This window comes from Trematomus bernacchii, unplaced genomic scaffold (assembly GCF_902827165.1).
Source record: "Trematomus bernacchii unplaced genomic scaffold, fTreBer1.1, whole genome shotgun sequence".
NCBI lineage: Eukaryota > Metazoa > Chordata > Actinopteri > Perciformes > Nototheniidae > Trematomus > Trematomus bernacchii.
The window spans coordinates 8370973-8389838 of record NW_022987547.1 but is presented as its reverse complement, the minus strand read 5'-3'; the positions used below and the strand labels follow the sequence as shown (position 1 = coordinate 8389838).

The following is an 18866-nucleotide window of genomic DNA, read 5'->3' as shown; positions in this document are numbered from 1 at the left end:
CGGTTATACAGTGAAAGCAGCGATGGCGTCGCCTCTGCAGATGACAGAGATGTACGACAACGCTCTGCTCGGGATCTTGCAGCACGTTGGAAACATTCAGGACTTTCTTCAGGTCTATTTTGGGTTTCTGTACCGCAAGACGGACTATTATCGCCTGTTGGCAGGTCCAAACGATAAGATGGGCTTCCCTCCTGGCGTGGCGGAGAAGATGGTGCTCAAGGTGAAGTTAGTCAACAAACTGGTGTTTTCAGTGTCATGGCAACATGGCTATTTAACTCTTAAACCCCTTGCAACCAACACAAAAAAATCATTAAGTTAGATCACTCACTGGTATACTAAATACATTTCTATAGTCTGCTTTTCTCTTACAGGATGTGTTGGTTTGAGGATTTTGAAATTGACAGATACATTGAGAGGTGTTTTTATTATTTTGCCCATGCCATATAAATCAATGAGGGTAGGCTAAATAACAGAAACACCAAAAACGGACCATTACAACTTTATTTAAGAGAGTATTTATTTGCAGGACTGTTGTAATAGACTGCATTATAGTTTTAGCCTGGAGAAACTAATTAACTATAGATTTAAATCTCAGGTTTAGATAAAGCTATTGTGCTTCAATGAGCCAGCAGTTTAGTTCCTCCTATCTGAATCAAGTTATACAAACTAGTGAAATTCATGCCTTGACCTGTAATAATCTTTCATTTCCTCTTCAGATGTTTAAGAATTTTGAGAAGCTGGCAGATCAGGACAGAGAGAGGCAGCTGAGCGAGGTGCAGAGGAGAGAGCAGAGTCGATGTGTTCCTCCGGCACTTCAAGAGCTGGAGGTGGCAGAGGAGACCGTGGAGCAGAGCTCAGAGAAGGCACAGACAGAGAGCTCCCCTTCAGATGCTGCTGATGTTCCAGCTGCTGCCTCCTCCTCAACAGCGACTGTGAGCCCCCAGCCCCACAGCAGCAGCAGCAGCAGCTCAGGTCCCAGCCAGCCAGCTCAGGGAGACCAGGCAGCTGCAGCCAGCACAACCTCAGCAGAAGGGTGAGCTTCTTTATCCTTAAAAGCTTCTATTCAGTCATTTGACAAATGTCATATTAGTAAATCTCTGTACATGCACACTGTGTTGTCAGTATTATCTTCATGAGCTCTAAGTTTAAAGATGGGACACCTTTATGATTGTATCTGCCAACTGTCTACAGAAACTGACCCAGACTGGAACAGATCCGAGGCCATCAGTTTCCAACGCCCAAATCAGATTTAAAACTCAACAGTTGTAATTGACTAATGCCAAAGTGTGACCACACAACCAGACTTTTTTCAGAACCAGGTCTTTCTTATAATAAGTCGACTTTCTACCACAGTGTTTGAGTATGAGACACATCGTCTAAAACTTTTGTGTGGCACAATGCGGCCTAGACTTAACGAACCCACATAGCAAAATCCAGGTTGTATACTTATGTCTGATAGAATCGTTTTTTCAAACATATTGATATGACAAAAGTAAGATGGTTACAGAGTCATAATTGCCCAGCTGTAGTATAGAATAATCTGATAATAATCCTAATTAAATTCCAGTGAGTGTTTATGCATGTCAAATAAATAACAGGGGAGGAGCACAAGATATTTGACATATCATGGGTTATTAAATGATTGTTGTCTGTGTGTATTTTGTGTTTCAGGAGTCGGGACAAGTTGCAGGCCGACCCCGACACCTACAACGGGGCTGTGAGGGAAAACTACAGCTGGTCTCAGGACTACACCGACGTGGAGATCCGCGTGTTTGTGCCAAAGACGGTTTTAAAAGGCAAACAGGTAAACACAGTGTTTTCTACCTCCTGACATACCAGGAATTCCTCAATTATCATTCTACTGATTTCAGTTGTGAGTTTAACATGCTGTGTGTCGTCAGGTCAGAGTTAATCTGCTGGCCAGCAGCATGCAGGTGTGTGTGAGGGAGGGTGCCGAAGAAAAAACACTGATGGAGGGAGAGTTCACTCACAAGATCAACACTGAAAACTCTCTGTGGAGTCTGGAGCCTGGAAACTGTGTGGTCGTGAGTAAACACTCATACATATTTACAGATTTGTATCTTTTAAATTAACATCATTTCATTTACCTCATTGTTTTTGACCTCCAGCTGTCCCTCAGTAAGACATCAGAGGTTTGGTGGAGCGCAGTGCTGAAAGGAGAAGCAGAAATTGATATAAACCAAATAAACCGCGAGCGCTCCATGGCAACGGTTGATGAAGAGGAACACGCCGTTCTGGACCGACTCTCCTTCGACTACCATCAGAAGCTGCAGGGAAAACCACAGAGTCACGAAACGGTAAAGACCCAACTCAATACAGCGATTTAAGCCATGGAAAAAAGCACATCTACTCATGAAATGTACTTAGAAACAGTTTAGACGAACTTGTTGCTACTTTATACTTATACTTCACTATAATTAAATAGGGAATATTTTATTGTTAACTAGAGAATGCAATTCCTGAAGAAATTGCTAGTGGGAATGCTTTATGCTGAAAAGCTGACGCTATGCTGAAATGTGTAAGAAGAAAGTGAAGAATTTAGATTGAAATGATACATGAACACTGGGGGCTTGAATGTGTGATGAGAGAAGAAAAGAAAGTAAAAAGGCTTGGAAAAGCAGCAGAATATTTGAACTGCAAACTTTTGAACTAACTTGATGGCGAATTATCTGTCGCCATGCCAACGGCATTTGATGACATCCCATAATGCGCTTAGATGCGTTGATGGCTGCATCGTTACCAAACCTGTGAAGTTTTGGGCCGTTTGGAGCATTTTCACTGAAGTTATGAGAAAACCGTGTTTCATGGTGAGCATTGTGTTGCCATGGCAACGGCATTTGAAGAAATCTCAAAACTGTCCCGTAGATGTCTTCACGGCTGGACTGTTAGCACACATGTGAAGTTTGAGCACTTTTTGAACATTTTCATAGGAGTTATAGCGACATCGTCTTTTATGGCGAGGGATAACGGCATATGATGAAACCCCATAATTGACGTAGAGCTGTTGAGGGATGGACCGTTAACCATTATCTGAAGTCTGCTGCTCTGAGCATGTGAGTTGGAGTTATGACATCATCGTGTTCCATGACACAGGTGTTTATATATGAGCTAACGACGTGTCCAGAGATCAAAGGTTTCCATGGTGATGTGCAGTAATCAGTGAGAGGAGAGCATTTTTATTGTTCTGAATGAGAGATAAACCTCTTACATGTGAACGTTTTGTTGAAGAACCGTAACAGATATCGGTGAAATTTCAAAGTGTGAAGCATGTCAAGGAACTTGAGCATCTGAAGTGTACTTTTTGTGTACTTTCGGGTTAATAATGTGGCCTTTTTGGCAGATTAACTAAAGGTGTGCGGCTGCTGTGGTGGGGAAAGATGAGGCTGAACTTACAATGGGGTTTAATGAAGATATGTTGAAAGTTTTTGTCACTTCATGCCCTCAAGAGGCATTTTGTTTAATTATTTTGCTTAATTTTTATTTATTTTTCAAGCTACAAGATGTTTTCCTACGTTTCTCATGAAAAATTATGTCTCCGGAATGTAGGGTTTGGGAATTATGGCAGGTTTAAAAGAAAATATGAAGGCAAAATTAAATCTGTCCTCCACTCTAGCTGCGACATCATGCAATCTGAAGAAGGCCTCTTTACCAAGGTCTGAACATTGTTTAATATCTGTAAAAGTACGAATCAGATTGAAAAGTTGTGTTACACGAATAATGTCAGAAAGATGTGTAACATTTTAAAGTTGGAATGAGGTTTCTGAGTGAAAGTATGAAGGAGCAGTTAGCAGTTGAAGTTGCATGAAGATTGTTCAAGTCTGAAGAGTTTCTCCATTGACTTCCATGTTAAAAATGTGATGTATTATGGGATGTATCTCTGGAATTATGAAAGTTATGAATAAGAAAAGTAATAGCCATCGATTCCCGACCGAGCTGAACGTTTTGATGTTTGAACGGAGTTTCTGCGATGTGGAATGTGGGAGAAGAAGAGGTGCAAAATAACCCGGCGGAATAATAAAGAATTTTGTGCGTAGCATAACAGATAGTTGGAATGCTGTATCAGCATTTCCACTAAACTAGGTTTCTTTGGCCATTCAGAAACAGGTGGTTTTCCATACAACTTAATTCAGACATGTATATGTATTTATTTTAGCGCTTTTCCAAGTGCTCAAATTGCTGTACATTACATTTTGTGTTGACGCCTCAAATGAATCCCCCCTGTAAGGGACGCTTGCATGCTCCTCTCACACTGAGATTTTAACAATTCCAAATCCTTACATAACAAATGCTGCTTTTTCTGTAGGGACACAATTATATTTCAAATTGAGTATCTCCCATCACTGAGTATGTTATGGTAATTATACCATTCCTCATTCCACATTATTTTTCACAAGCCGGAACTAATGCTGGTTAGGTTTTTGTGTCTAAATTATTAATATGATTTAAATTCAAGTTAAACTGGAGATTAAAACTCTTAAAATCAACATGATTTTGATCTACTAGAATGAAGATGTTTCACAAAATAATAAACACTCACGACTTGTACAGTAGTGAAAGCAACACATGATGATATTAAATCACTGATAGAAATGTGCTCGCTGTCTGAATCAGCATCAATGTGTTTTTACACTCAACATTTGCACATCGAGCTGACTTACCCCTAGATGGCACTGTGGGTTTTGATAGCCTGAATGGTGCATAGTGTATTTCACACATCTCCCTCCATGTCTCTCTACAGAAGGTGCATGACATGCTGAAGAAGGGCTGGGACGCTGAAGGCTCTCCGTTCAGGGGGCAGCAGTTCGACCCGTCCATGTTTGACATCCCGGCCAGCGCGGTGCAGTTCTGAAGCACAGCCAAAACTCAGCCAAATACGAACTGAATGCTAGTTTATTTGCAAAGCTGGCTGTAGGAAAGTCAACATTTACCTGCTGCTCTGTTATATTCGTCCTCAGCTGGGAGAGCAGCACTGAAGCTGGTTCTGTTTGGAGTGGGAATACCGACGAGGACTTGTCATTATATCATACGCTGATTTGATGTTTTGGCAGAATTATATCTGATACATTTGTTACATGTTTTTGCTCTTTATTTAAAAAACTTTTCAGTGCCTATATGAGTGATTTTATTGTGACCAATTTGCCGAAAATGTTCAGCCTTTAGTCTTCTCTCAGTAGCCAGGTTTGCGTCCAAATGTAGCGCACATTTTTACTTAATTTCAGAAAATCCACTGCTCATATTTAAATATTAGGAAATGATTAAATTGAGTAAAACAGCTGGTGTGTGAGAAAAACCTGGACACTCATAGGTCTGATGTTTTCAGAGTGTGTTTGTTGCATTTTGTTTTTACACCAAATTGAACACCTCCAACGATATAAACCAGGTTTTTGGTACAAATAGAAATGTTTCATGAAAAAAGAAGAATGTAAACTGAGATCTTGTCCCTCGGTGAATCTGTTCCTGTCCACCTGAAGAGTTTAGCAAGGACTCGTGTTTTTCACCTTCTCTTCATCTCGTTACCGGTTCAGACTTTTCCTTTTTCTTCATATAAGTCTATGATGTTGTACTTATTCAGAAAAGAATAGCAGATATACAATATTACAATATGGAAAAGGACTGTCTTTCCCACAAGTTATTATCAGGTTATTTGACTGTTTCACTGGATTAGCTGACTCATAACCAAAGAAAAAACATTTGCCAATTAAAACCCTCATTCATTTTATTTAGCAAGTATTAAATGTTTTCTAAAGTAGACTCTATCATAGGTATTCTGCCCATTTTGATTATCTGACCTCGTATAATGACTATTTTCCTTTGCGCATCTTTCTTTTTCTTTCATGGAGTCCGACCACTCTCTTTAACGCATCAATGTGTTCCTTCTCACTTTGGAAACTAACAATAGTTTGAGCTTGATATAAAGATTCTCCCAGCATCACTCGGTTCAAGGTAAATCAATGCTTTTAGCTTTTTTGATTCCAGTCGTCTTCTGCATCCCTCTAATTGAACTCTGGATAGTGCTACAATGCCTTCACAATTAGATTTGTGTATTATCTATAATCCATCTTTCCACTTTCCACATGGAAAGAATGAGTTGATATTGTGCTGAAGGGATGGGGGGTAAAAGGGAGATGGAAAGATAGAGTGGAGTACATTTAATGAGAGCCTTGTATCTTCTCAGCTGGAAGCAAAAAGGAGCGTTGTGACTGACATTGTTAGACATTGTTAGATACTGTAAAGATCAGATCTTTCCCTCTTACATGCGTTCCTTTCATCGGCCTGTCCGAAAGAAATGTAACAACCTCCTCGAGTTTACTTTCCATATTCTAACACAACTTGGCATCCTCTACAGCGCTTGCAATTGCCAATACACTCCCCTCTTGAGTTAAGCCATGATATCAAAGAAGCAACTCCACTGATTGCTGCAATCTAATTTAAATGAATTGATTTTGGCAAAATATGTTGCATATCTTTTTTTTTTAAATACGATAAACGTAAAAAAATACTATTTCTTGTCCAGATGCAGTGAGTTCCTAAAGTGTTTTCATTTAGCATATAATACATCTTTTCATTTAGCTTTTGCCATAAAAAGTCAAAAAGTATATTTCCCAAAATGTTCAAATTCAAAACTCCCAGTCAAAATAATCTAATGTTAGTAACTGGGCTATACAATTTAGTTTATATATTGCCTACAGGTTCCATATTCTAAATGAAGTTTTATTTTTAAAGCAGTAGTTCAAAATCAGCTGTCTGTACTCGATGGAATGTTTTGGCTAACACGCACACAGGCCAGGGGGGGGGGGGCAACACCAACTATTTGACCCTGCCTAATTAAAACTGTTAATAAAACAAGCCCCCTGTTATTACTGAATTCCTCTGTGAAAATATGATCTGCAGCTTTTAATTTCCTCCCTTATTAACGAGGTTCAGACAGGCAGCAGAAGTGATGTCATTATCAGCTGCAGGGGATCTCTTCATTATAGGATTTCAAATCTTCACCAGTGCTGGATGAAGTATTCAGATGCTTTACTTGAGTAAAAGTACAAATACATTATTGTGAAAATACTTCATTACGAGAAAAAAAGAGCTGAAATCGTACTTATGTAAAAGTGAAAAACTATTGTGCAGGAAAAGGGCCTTTTTAGTTATATTTATATATGTGACATTACAAGATAACTGTTGCATCAAGTACATTTTACTGTTGTGACTTTTTGTAAAATATGTAAAGAATTATCCAGGAGTTTAATTTTTAGAGATGCTGCATTTTGTTATAAATATAGCTGAAGCTGTTAAATAAATGTAGTGGAGTAAAATGACATTATTTGCCCTTTTAAATGGAGTAGAAGTACAAAGTAGCATACAATAGAAATACTTAGGTACACTACTTGAGTAAATACTTAGTTGCATCCCACCTCTGGTAATCAAATGGCATTAAATCTGCCTTTGATTTTGATTTTTTTGTACATTTCCCTTTTTCTCCACCCAGAGGAACACGTCATGTGTTGAGCTCACATTTCCAGTTTAAAGAGTCTTTCCTCAGAGCTCACTGCCAACCCATCGAGCTAAGCTGTGTGTGTGTGTTAGTGTCAGTGTGTGTGTAAGTGCAGGGCCGTCCCAGGCCGATCATGCAGGCTGCATGGGGCCTCACATTGCGCAGGGGGCCTCACGCAGGGGGCCTCGGCTTATGAGCTCGGCTTGTGCGCAGCTCTCTGCGCAAGAAGAGTGATAAACTGTCTGTCTAGTTGGCTTACATAACAGTTAAAGTTTACAGCCTAAAAAACATGGAGCATTTCTCCCCCTTTTATTCATTTTTATGTTAATTTTCACATTTCATGGTGATGCTCAGCCTCTCCCCTTAACTCCTAACAGTCATCATCATGTCAACCACAACACAGAGAAATACTGATAGAAATGTGTGTGTAGTTGTTGATACATTGCTGACAGAGGGAACATTTGAATACAGATTTAAGAAATATCAGTTTTTGTGCATGTAATAAGCATGTTGTCTTGACTATATTATAATAAAATAATATAGTATTTATATTATAATAAAATAATATAGTATTTATATTATAATAAAATAATATAGTATTTATATTATTGAATTGATTATGATTATTATTATTAGTAGAAGTAGTTTAACGCATACTGAACGACATACATGCACATTTACCATTTACCTCACGTTATATAAAAAAGTAACTGTTTTGATGATAATAATAATAAACAGGAATTATATTTGCAAAGTACGTTGTTTCCAAAAAAATTGTTTCACTCCTGTCGTTTGGGGGGGGGGGCTCATCTCACAATGTCGCTTGGGGCCCCAAGTTGGCCAGGGACGGCCCTGTGTAAGTGTGAGTGTGTGTGTGTGCCAGGCTGCAGCTGAACCACTCAGCCGTCCGGAGGTTTGAGGTGGGCGGAGCCTGAGAGCTGAGGTCCTCCCTTCCGCAGCGACACACCGTGCATTTCGGACTGAGCACCCGCACCCGTCCGAGGAGGGGAGACATCATGGCAGCCACTACTTGTACGCGTTTTACAGACGAATTCCAGCTTTACGAGGAGCTTGGCAAGTAAGCCGCTGTTTCCATTACGCTTTTTTCTGAGTCTCCTGCATGCAGCCTGACGCTGAGGGATGGAGCTCTGCACATCTGCGGGGATGGATGCGGCTCCATCCCTTCACAACAAAACGCACGCTGGTCCGGAGCTCTCCTATACATCTCCAAAAACCTTAAATTATGATGATATCTCAATGCATGACTTTTTTATTATTTATGTTTGACCTCAAAAGGCTTCTTTAAATGCAGGTATTTGGATTGTGCATGAGGATGGAGCTGAATGAGGGGACACTTCTGGGAACACCCCCCTCCCCCCCTCCTCCCCTCAGTGCCCAAGGGCTCAAATTAGGGACAAATAGGCCTAATATCAGGAAGGAGCTGATGTGTCGGTATTAAGCTGCCTCATCATCAGCTGGCTTTAATCACAGTGGCACCCAGCTTAGAGGAGAAGTCAGAGAATAGGACTGCTGCTGCCTCATCTGATAATCTAATGATCCTGTGATAAAGAAAGGAGAGAAATTGAGATATTTATTGATGTGTGGCCCCTAATAGCATGCAGACAAATTGAGAGAGACTGGAGAGGCGATGGGTGCCACAGTGGGTAGATGCAACGTGGACTCCATGTCTCTGTCAGGCTGTGCGTGGGTAGCGAGGATCTCTCTGCCTCACAGGAACATTTATTCCACAGCTCAGCGCCGGGTATACTTTCAGCTCCAGTGTGGACGCTTCAGTTTCTGCTTAGTGGTCTTTGGTGAAAGCTGAGATCTCTCTGTGTGTGTGTGTGTGTGTGTGTGTGTGTGTGTGTGTGTGTGTGTGTGTGTGTGTGTGTGTGTGTGTGTGTGTTGTGTGTGTGTGTGTGTGTGTGTGTGTGTGTGTGTGTGTGTGTGTGTGTGTGTGTGTGTGTGTGTGTGTGTGTGTGTGTGTTTCAGATGTGATAAGTTAAAGACAATGGAGATGCTGTAGTAGCAGCAGCTGCCCTCACTGATAACGGAACCTCATTACTGATTTTCTGGTGCTCTCCCTTTTTATTGTGTGTGTGTATGTGTGTGTGTTTGTGTAATGCAGATGTTAAGACAGAAGGATGTTGAGATAAGTGTTAAGAGTCAGGGTTTGGCGTTATGTTACAATTGAAGTAATAATTAGGCGATTTACCAAAAACCAATCAGCAACTATTTTTGGTTAATTGATTAATTAGTCATTTATTAAGAAAAAAGCTCTAGTTCCGCAGCTGACTAATTGTTAACATGTTCTGTGTTTCTTGAAGATACACAAATGGGTTACATGTACATTTGGAATATTTGGATTTGAATCAATATGGCAAATGTATTCTTACAACTCCACCAAGTCAGCGCTGCAATGTTTGTCAGACTCATTATTGACATTTATAACCTGCAAAACAATGGATATGTGTTGGTCACTTTGAGGCGAAAGAAGCAGCTTTACTGTTCTGGTTCACTCTCCCTGATCTCATAGCGTCACTTTGAGAGAAAAAGGACTAAAGAGCCTTTGTAATGCACACTACCTGCTCAGCAGCCATCAGCAGACAGACACACTGAGAGATTAAGGAGGAACATAGTGGAGCTTTTAGCCGCTAAAGAGACAGATAATTCACTCAGGAGTTGGTAGAGCTGCCATTACTCGGCTAATTGCTGAAGCTGTAATCTGCCAATCAAATTCAAAGCATCTTGAAGGATGTATTGAATCAATTGAGGCTTTGCTATCAAGATCTTTCAGCGACAATACGAGACGTAAAATAGTATGTTGCATAATTATAAATCAGATAGACTGACAATTATTAACATTATGCTATGACTCAAACTTGATATAATTATCCTAAATTACAGTACTCACTTGTCTTTGTCTTGAGATTTCAACCACATGTAACGGCTAAATTGTGAAATGAGAACAGCTTATTATTATATTAGTTTTCAAGATCAAACATAATCTTCCTCTCTCATCTCTGATAGATATCCTTTTTTTCTGGATATATTACACATATTCTCTTTCATTTATGGCCACCTGCATGTTTTGTCATTTACCAATAAAAAAGGCGTAAAGAGTCTAAATCAGAGGGTTGTTATAGTCTGATGCAGACCCTCCTGACTCCCACCTGCAGGTGACCTGTCATGCTGGAGCCCCCCTTTCTCTCCCAGCACACGGCAGGAGTGTTAGCGAGTGTCATGCTTAGTCACCCGGCCTCCTGATAATGTATTCACGTTGGAGTGCTGGTGAGAGGCAGGGGCTCTGAGGGGAGTGTGTTTCATTGCGTAACAATACTGAGGTGAGGTAAAATTAGCTCTGAGAAGTGACAGAGGTGGTTATTTCTGTTTGTCTCCTTTTGGTTTGATGAGGAAATGTGTCCCTAAAAACCCTCAAGAAAGCACACTTACAGTTCTTCTCCTCAGTGCTTCTTCTTCTTCTTCATGCTGTTTGATATTGCTCACCTCAAAGATTATTATATGTAAGTCTGAGTCATGAGGAAAAGAAGGATACTTTGACAACAGGGTGCACTGTTGAATGGATGTTAATAAGAGTTTCAACAGCAAAAGAAAGTACCTCACTGTATTTATGCTGCATATTTTTCTTGTATCATTGGGAAAGTTAATCTCAACCTGTCTGAATTTGGTTTTGGCATTTAACATTAACGTAAATTCAGCTCCGCTAATAGCCAAGTACAGTAGCTAACGTACATCGCAGCAAACATGACTTGTTAGCTTCTGATTTAGTCATATTTCTTTACATTTTAATCAGAATAAATATGTGAAAATTGAATTTCGAAAGCCTAGTGCCAAGCTAGGAAGAGATGCGTGTTGGCAGCCCATTATTGGCACAACATTGAATTTATGGAGCAGAGGCTTCCAGCTTTTACTTTCTGTTTTCTTTCTTGAAGTGGAGCGGCTGATTAGCATCACTGATCAGAACATAAAGCTTTCTGTTCAAACTGAACAGAATTTTAAGTTTTGTAGATTATAACCTTTATTTTTATTTTATAACCGGTTCCACACCTATTTCTTGGCAAGCTAGCATAAAATGAGAAATCCTGGACATGATTGTTGTGTAAAATGTGATTTTAAATTGCTTCTACAGCAATGGGGACTAGCAGTGGTGGAATTTAGGTACATTCACTTACTTATGTTAAGTACAATTTCGATGTACTTTTGCTATACTTGTGTATTTTCATGTTATGTTACTTTATAATTTTGTGGATTTTACTTTTGTATAGGTAGCTTCAGATTCAGATGGAAAGACAACTGATAAATGATGATGTTTTATTATACGTTAAGAAACATACTAGTAGTATATAATCAAATGGGTTCAACCTTTACCAGCTGCAACTGTGATGTACGTTTTGATGCCTTTTGTTCTTTTACTTAAGCAAACATTGAATTGAATGCAGGATTTGGACTTGTAACAGAGTATTTCTACAGTATAGTATTGACGAAAAAGATCTGAGTATTTATTCCACCACTGGCTTCTTTTCTACTGCTGCCTACAACCCAGATTCGTGTATGTCATGCATGCAGATCAGAGTGATTTGAAGGCAGAGAGAAGTCCAAGACAACTAGGAGGTCAATCTGATAGCCGAGATGCCTGTTTGATGCTGACAAAGCGTAAATGGCCGCTGACCCGTCGCTTCTTCTTGTCCCCTGTCTTTGTTTCCCAGGGGGGCCTTTTCAGTGGTGCGCCGCTGTGTCAAACTCTGTTCAGGCCAAGAGTATGCCGCCAAAATCATCAACACCAAAAAGCTCTCGGCCAGAGGTGAGAGGAAGTCATTAACAGAGCGCTAACATGTGTTGAGTTTTTTTTTCCAGTGGCTCGTAAAGGATATGAAGAAGCAGAGAGGAATGATGGGTGTTTTCGTACTGATTTGTATGTGTGTGTATGTCCTAGATCTAGCTCACATTCGCATATTTTAGCAAGTGTTTGATTCCAGTGTGTGAAGTCTCCACGTCTGTTCCTCCGAGAGAACGAGAGAAAAGGAAATAGAGATGCAGATAACAGTTTCAGTCGGATAAATCCACAACAGACAAACGATCTGAGCATTTAAGAGGACGTCAGAAATGTAATTACTCAGGATAAAATCTTGAGTTTTAACTTGATCTCTACATTATATTGTTGTGATGATTGTGACAGAATGTGCAAATAGTGTCTCTTTATAATGCTATTTGCAGCTATTTAGACGTTATGTCATCCTGTCTTTGTCTCCCATTATAATTCTGATCAAATACTATAAAAAAACGCCCCAGAAATCCTCTACAAATAGCAACAATGGTGTACAGAAAAGAAATGAGATTGCAGGTGGTAGCATCAGTCTCACACCACCTTTTTAATAAGCTTGTCTCTTGCCTCTCTGTTTCCTCCTTTGAGGTCAGATCACTCAATCATTTGAGTTTGTACATGATTGACACTGATCTGAGGTCTGTGTCTGACCTGCAGTAATCGCTGTAGAGCTGTCAATCAAATAGAAACCAGACAGAGGACACTTGGATCAAACTCATATAATATCAGCACTCCACTCAACCTGCCACCCTTCCTCCTTTTTCCTCAGTTTCCTTTCCTTTTCTCCTTTCCTTTCCTCTCCCCACTGTTACATTTGATTTGGCTTCCTCTCCTCTCCTCTGCTCTTTTCCTGCTGTACACCTACACACATGTTTTCCTCACTTGTTCCCTTGTTTCCTCCACTCCCATATATCCTCTCATATAAGTGTTGTTTCCTCATCTCTTGTCTTTCACCTCTCACCTTGTCACCTCAACTCCTCTTCCTCTTCTCCTCATTCCCTTTCTTCTACTATCAATGTTCCTTTATCTCATCTCATTTCATCCACCTCATACATTTCTTTTTTTGTTTCCATTGATATTATTTCCTCTTGCTGCCTTTTCTCCTAGAACTCTCATCATATCATCATTTCATCTCCTCTGATCTCTCCTCCTCTCCTTCCTCCTCTCCTCTCCTCTTTCTGGAATGAGAGGTTAAATGGGCATCTGGGACAAATGTAGCCCTGAGGCTGAGGGCATCTGTGTATGAAGGTCGTGTGTGTGTGTGTGTGTGTGTGTGTGTGTGTGTGTGTGTGTGTGTGTGTGTGTGTGTGTGTGTGTGTGTGTATGTGTGTGTGTGTGTGTGTGTGTGTGTGTGTGTGTGTGTGTGTGTGTGTGTGTGTGGTGTGCTGTGTTTTTCATCACCCTTGCCAGCCACCTTGAGAAAGTTACCTTTTCAATATCAGTATAAACTTAAAGTTAGTTTCATTACAATATAGAGTATTTGATATCATTGACACATTTGTAAAGAAACCATTTGCATCTGTAGTCTCTTGTAATGTCCGTTTGCAGATATCAATCTGAGATGTTTCTCTACATCCTAAAGTCTGCCTCTCTTGTAGATCATCAGAAACTGGAGAGAGAAGCCCGGATCTGCAGATTGCTCAAGCACTCCAACATCGGTAAGTATTCTATTTTAAGTGGTGCCTCAGATTAGTGGTTCTTGACCTTTTCTGACCTTATGACCCTTGAAAACAAAGCAAGACAAGATGGCTCTTGATAAATCACTGATCAATTAAATAAGTAAACTGCACATTCATTGTTTGTTTTGTCACTATCCTGCAATGGAAACTACTCAATTAAATAATTAGCTTCATTAGGAGTTTGTAAATAATACGTACAAGGAGGAGACTGATACAGTTATTTTCCCTTTTGTAAAAATAAGCTGGTATTAATACTTTTTGTATTATATTGTATTGGGACTAGTTTGCTTAACCTTGCTTTCTGAAAGACAAAAACATATTCAAACGGAAAAACAAACATTCTTCTCCCCTAAAGGAAGAACTACATAACACATAACATGACTCAGCTCTGCAATGCTGCTGCTTCTTTATTCAAACTTTTAGCAGCATCTTTGATCAGCACCATTCACCATTGGTCTGCATTTCCCCCTATGATCCAGGGACTTTGCCCAGTTGTGCATCACTACTTTTGGTCTTTGCATTGTTTTCTACTGCAAAGAAAAATCTAGAATCTCTCCATACTGTCCTTTGTGACGAAATGAACAAAGTCTGAGCATTTCATCAAAAGATAGGAAGATGAATCATTCCTAGAGAAAATGATATGATTATTTGATGCCTTAAAGGGGCCCTATTGTGCTTTTTGGGGTTTCTCTCTTTCCTGTAGTGGGTTTACAGGCAGTATGAGAAAAAGAAAGAGCTTTTTGAACATTAAAGCATGGAGACATGTCCCAGTAGAAACACCATTACTAATATGAAGGTGAAAACAGACATCATTTGTCCTCTTTAATCTTTAATGTCTATTTCTCTTTGCCTACTGCAGTTCGTCTCCATGACAGCATCTCAGAGGAAGGCTTCCACTATCTCCTCTTCGACCTGTGAGTTATTTCCTCTCTCCTTATGTCCTTCCTGCCTTCCTCCTCCCAGCCTCTTCTTCTTCTCTTTCTCTGCTGTACTGCTCTGCTCTCCCTCCTCCTCCTCCTCCTCCTTCCTCTCCCCTGGTGCTTCATGTTCCACTCCCTTCCTCTCATCCCTTGCTGCATCTGTCTCCTCTTTACTTATTTCTTTAAATCCGCATTCCTCGTTCTTCATCTTCTTCGTCTTCTTCTCCCCTCCTCATCCCCTCCTCATCCCCTCCTCGCTTCCAAGGCAGTTCCCCCCATTACATAACAGTCCACCGCTCCTCCCCTCCTCCCTACCTCCATCCTTGCGGCTTACACAAACAACACACACACACACACACACACACACACACACACACACACACACACACACACACACACACACACACACACACACACACACACACACACACACACACACACACACACACACACACACACACACACAAACTCCCCCGCACTGGAGCCAGTCTCCATGGCAACCCAGTCAGAGTGAATCCTGCAGCCGGGGTTTCCCCCTAATGAGGACATCCCCCTCCTGTGTGTGCTTGTGTGTGCATGTGTGCGTGTGTGTGTGTGTGCGTGTGTGTGTGTGTGTGTGTGTGTGTGTGTGTGTGTGTGTGTGTGTGTGTGTGTGTGTGTGTGTGTGTGTGTGTGTGTGTGTGTGTGTGTGTGTGTGTGTGTGTGTGTATGTGTGTGTGTGTGTGTGTGTGTGTGTGTGTGTGTGTGTGTGTGTGTGTGTGTGTGTGTATGTAATCTGCCGCTTTAACCGTATTCTTTACATTTCTCAGGGTGACAGGCGGGGAGCTTTTTGAGGACATTGTGGCGAGAGAGTACTACAGTGAAGCAGATGCCAGGTACACACCAAACACCCGACGACTCTCATGTCTCCCCCTGTCTCCCCCTCTTCCCCCCCTTCATGTGTCTCTGCCTCTGCAGTCCTCCCGCAGCCCTGAGATTTCGGCTCGACTTTCTTGTTGGTGTATTCAGTCTTCTAGTTCAGATGGATAATACCTCGATGCGCATTTTTCTGTGGACTGAATAGATATGGAGGTTGGAGTGTTTTCCCCAGAGTCCGAATTTACAGTCAGAGGGGAAACATACACATGCACAAAATGCACACACGCCCACGCCGCAACCCCCCCTCAGGAGGTAGACTTAAATCAATTTGACTGTGGAGGCGGTTTGTGGAGGCAACAGAGAGAAGGAGCGGAGGGGATGGAAATATTAAAAGGAGGAGAGAAAAAACGAGAGACTGAGAGATGCAGTAAAAAGAGGAAAAGATGTTGAGGCTCTTTTTACATAATAATAAAATCTCTCACTCCTCATCCGTCTTCTCCTTTTCATCACCCCATCTGTTGTCCTATGTAGGGCTTTAGAGTTCCTTTTTTTATGTAATACTGTCAACATCAACATGATGCAGCATAGGTTGTAGACCAGTATTCAAGCACATGATAATAACCACCAAACCTCCACGGGGAAAATGCATTTGCAAAGAACATCTCCGCCATCTCCGTTTAATTCATTTGACTAAATCATGTTTCAGTTTTTTAGTGGACTCCAGGGAATATCAGTCGAACAGGTGTTGGTTCATTTATTTTAAGAAGTGCCTTCAAAAAGGATAAAAAGCATAGTTTGGTTCAGTGCTTTTTTCCATGTCAATTATTCAGATCTTGTACTGTAGTAAAAGTCTGGCTTGTCGTGAAGTAGAAGTAGAAAGTAGCAAAACATTTAAATACTCAAGTAAAGTACTTCCAAATTGTACTTAATTACAGTACTTGGTAAATCTACTTAGATACTTTACTGCATAGAAAACATATGATGTGTTACTTTACCAGTGTGAATACACTTTAACACTACAGTTCAAAACCAAATTAGAAATAGTATTTATTGTTGGTACAAAACTCACAAATCCACAACGCAGGGAATTTTCAACTCTTTAATGAAAGCCTGAAATCAATTTAAGTGAATTGAAAGGATATTGAAGATAAAAAATGAAACGTAATTGATGTTTGATGAATTACACTGACACCAGGACTGTTGTTTGTATTCACCAGTTCACCATTCATCAGTGGTTACATACTACATTTCCAGTGTAAAAGTAGGGCACTATGCAACCACAATAACACAAGAGCCCTGATAATCATCTAAATTGTTTTCAGTATCTATGTTTTCTCCTCTGTACTCTACATTCCTGATTATTTTCTTTTTGCCCCTCTCATCTTCCTTGTTTCTTTGCATAAATTACATGTGTGTTTGTGTGTGTGTCACTCAATGTGTTTGTGTGTGGGTGTGTGATTCGCATGGCAGTATCTCACTGACAGTTTCCTCTCTGTACTCCATCTGCACCCCGTCACTCCGTCCCTTCCCTCCTTTCTCCACCCCGTTAAAGGGCAGGTTCACCCAAATGACATAAAACATATTTTCTCACGGTTAATATCGCGCCATATGGAGAGTGCTGGTCTTATGCGTCCAGGTTTTGAGATGTGTGTCCCTTAGATGTCTGCCTGCATGCCAATACTGTGGAGGAGTGTGTTGTTTAGTCTGTGCGACTCACAGCAATAAAACAACGTTTCTTAGCACTGGCAGCAGTGTGTCTTTCCACATTAGTGTCCCAATTATTCGGGATAATCCCAAGGGACTATTTATTCAGTGTTAAGTAGTTACAATAAAACTGTTGACGGTGAAGTCTGTGGATTATCGAGAGTAGCAGGCACCTGCTGAGTTGAGTATTTAGCAAAAGCAGCTCGAGATAATGTCGATAATTTACTTGGTTAAGACTTAATCAGATGAATAACCATAAACATGTCTGTACATGTTCAAAACCTACTAACTTGGGATCACCTGACTTTTAGCCACAATGAGGTTGTCTTTCTTGGTTTCTTGGTTTGGAGGAAACGATTTAAAAGATTGCCGTGACATTTCGTTCAGACATCCTCAGCATGAGTTATACATCTTTGATGGTACTTTAACTTCATGCCAGGTCACAATTAAAATTTGATTTGGTATAAATGAAGTAGTAGTATAAACAAGTAGAAAATGACATTCATTCCCATCAGCCTCAGCTGCACCTAGTGTTGCGTGCTAATTACAATAGTTAGCATAGTGAAGATGGTTTATATTTACTTTGAAAGACATAGCATTTGTCATTGAAGTGCTTCAACTGCAGTCATACAGAAACTAGTTGAAATGTGATGATTCCAAGGATGAGTCAAATCTGATGGGAAATAAACCTGTACTGTATCCGGACAAGATATTAAAAGCAGGCATTAGAAAAGAGTTGCATGCTGCCAATGCTTGGTGCCATGTTGAGAAAATTCTCTCAAATCTTCGTAAAACTACATCTAAACAATCTGAATAAGATATCTGTGTTATTTTGGTGAACTGACCGTATAAATGTCTGTTCCTGAAAACAACCTCCTGCTGTCAGATGTTCCCTGCTCTTCTCTGTTTAACTGTGCTTCCTTTCCTTCCTGTGTTCCCTCCTATCTGCTCCTCACCCTGTTGTTTTGTCTCCGCAGTCACTGTATCCATCAGATCTTAGACAGTGTGTCTTACACCCACCAACATGAAATAGTGCACAGGGACCTCAAGGTGTGTGTGTGCGCGCGTGTCTCATTGTGTAAGGGTTGCCTCCATGCTTGTGTTATTCCTGCCTGTGATTTTCAAATGCCTGTGCCTGCTGTCTGACTCTTATTGCGCGTCTGCCCGTCTCCAGGTTTTTTTGCTTTGGGACTCTTGTTGCACTATTTAAGACGGCCTGAACTAGAATTGTGATCTCCTGTGGGCTCAAGCAGGGAGAGAGAGAGAGAGAGAGGGAGAGAGAGAGAGGAGAGGAGAGGGAGAGAGAGAGAGAGGAGAGAGAGAGAGAGAGAGAGAGAGAGAGATGAGAGAGAGAT

At 40.7% G+C, this 18866-nt stretch overlaps 2 protein-coding genes across 4 annotated transcripts in view; both read left to right on the top strand.

Moving 5' to 3' along the window:
• The first annotated feature begins 22 nt into the window (after nt 1-22).
• nudcd3 (NudC domain containing 3) lies at nt 23-5132 on the top strand. The gene is made up of 6 exons (XM_034123550.1): nt 23-220; nt 717-1033; nt 1672-1804; nt 1902-2045; nt 2130-2318; nt 4760-5132. The coding sequence occupies exons 1-6, from the start codon at nt 23-25 to the stop codon at nt 4868-4870; spliced, it is 1092 nt and encodes a 363-aa protein (XP_033979441.1). The 3' UTR covers nt 4871-5132.
• Nucleotides 5133-8475: 3343 nt separating this feature from the next.
• Nucleotides 8476-18866, top strand: part of LOC117476681 (calcium/calmodulin-dependent protein kinase type II subunit beta) — a 42726-nt gene continuing 32335 nt past the window's right edge. For 2 of the 3 annotated variants that reach the window (XM_034123370.1, XM_034123367.1), the window contains exons 1-5: nt 8476-8585; nt 12235-12329; nt 13949-14008; nt 14889-14943; nt 15759-15824. In XM_034123370.1, the coding sequence (XP_033979261.1) occupies nt 8524-8585; nt 12235-12329; nt 13949-14008; nt 14889-14943; nt 15759-15824 (338 nt within the window). In that variant the 5' untranslated portion in view covers nt 8476-8523. Of the gene's footprint in view, nt 8586-12234; nt 12330-13948; nt 14009-14888; nt 14944-15758; nt 15825-18488; nt 18562-18866 lie in introns of all 3 variants that reach the window. The other variant, XM_034123368.1, reaches the window with a different exon arrangement.

What these genes read in the sequence shown, in the direction of transcription:
- nudcd3 (XM_034123550.1), top strand. Translation starts at nt 23, where the DNA reads ATGGCGTCGCCTCTGCAGATGACAGAGATGTACGACAACGCTCTGCTC. An exon ending in CGGAGAAGATGGTGCTCAAG is followed by an intron (nt 221 to 716) that starts GTGAAGTTAGTC and finishes TTTCCTCTTCAG; the next exon opens with ATGTTTAAGAATTTTGAGAA. An exon ending in AACCACAGAGTCACGAAACG is followed by an intron (nt 2,319 to 4,759) that starts GTAAAGACCCAA and finishes GTCTCTCTACAG; the next exon opens with AAGGTGCATGACATGCTGAA.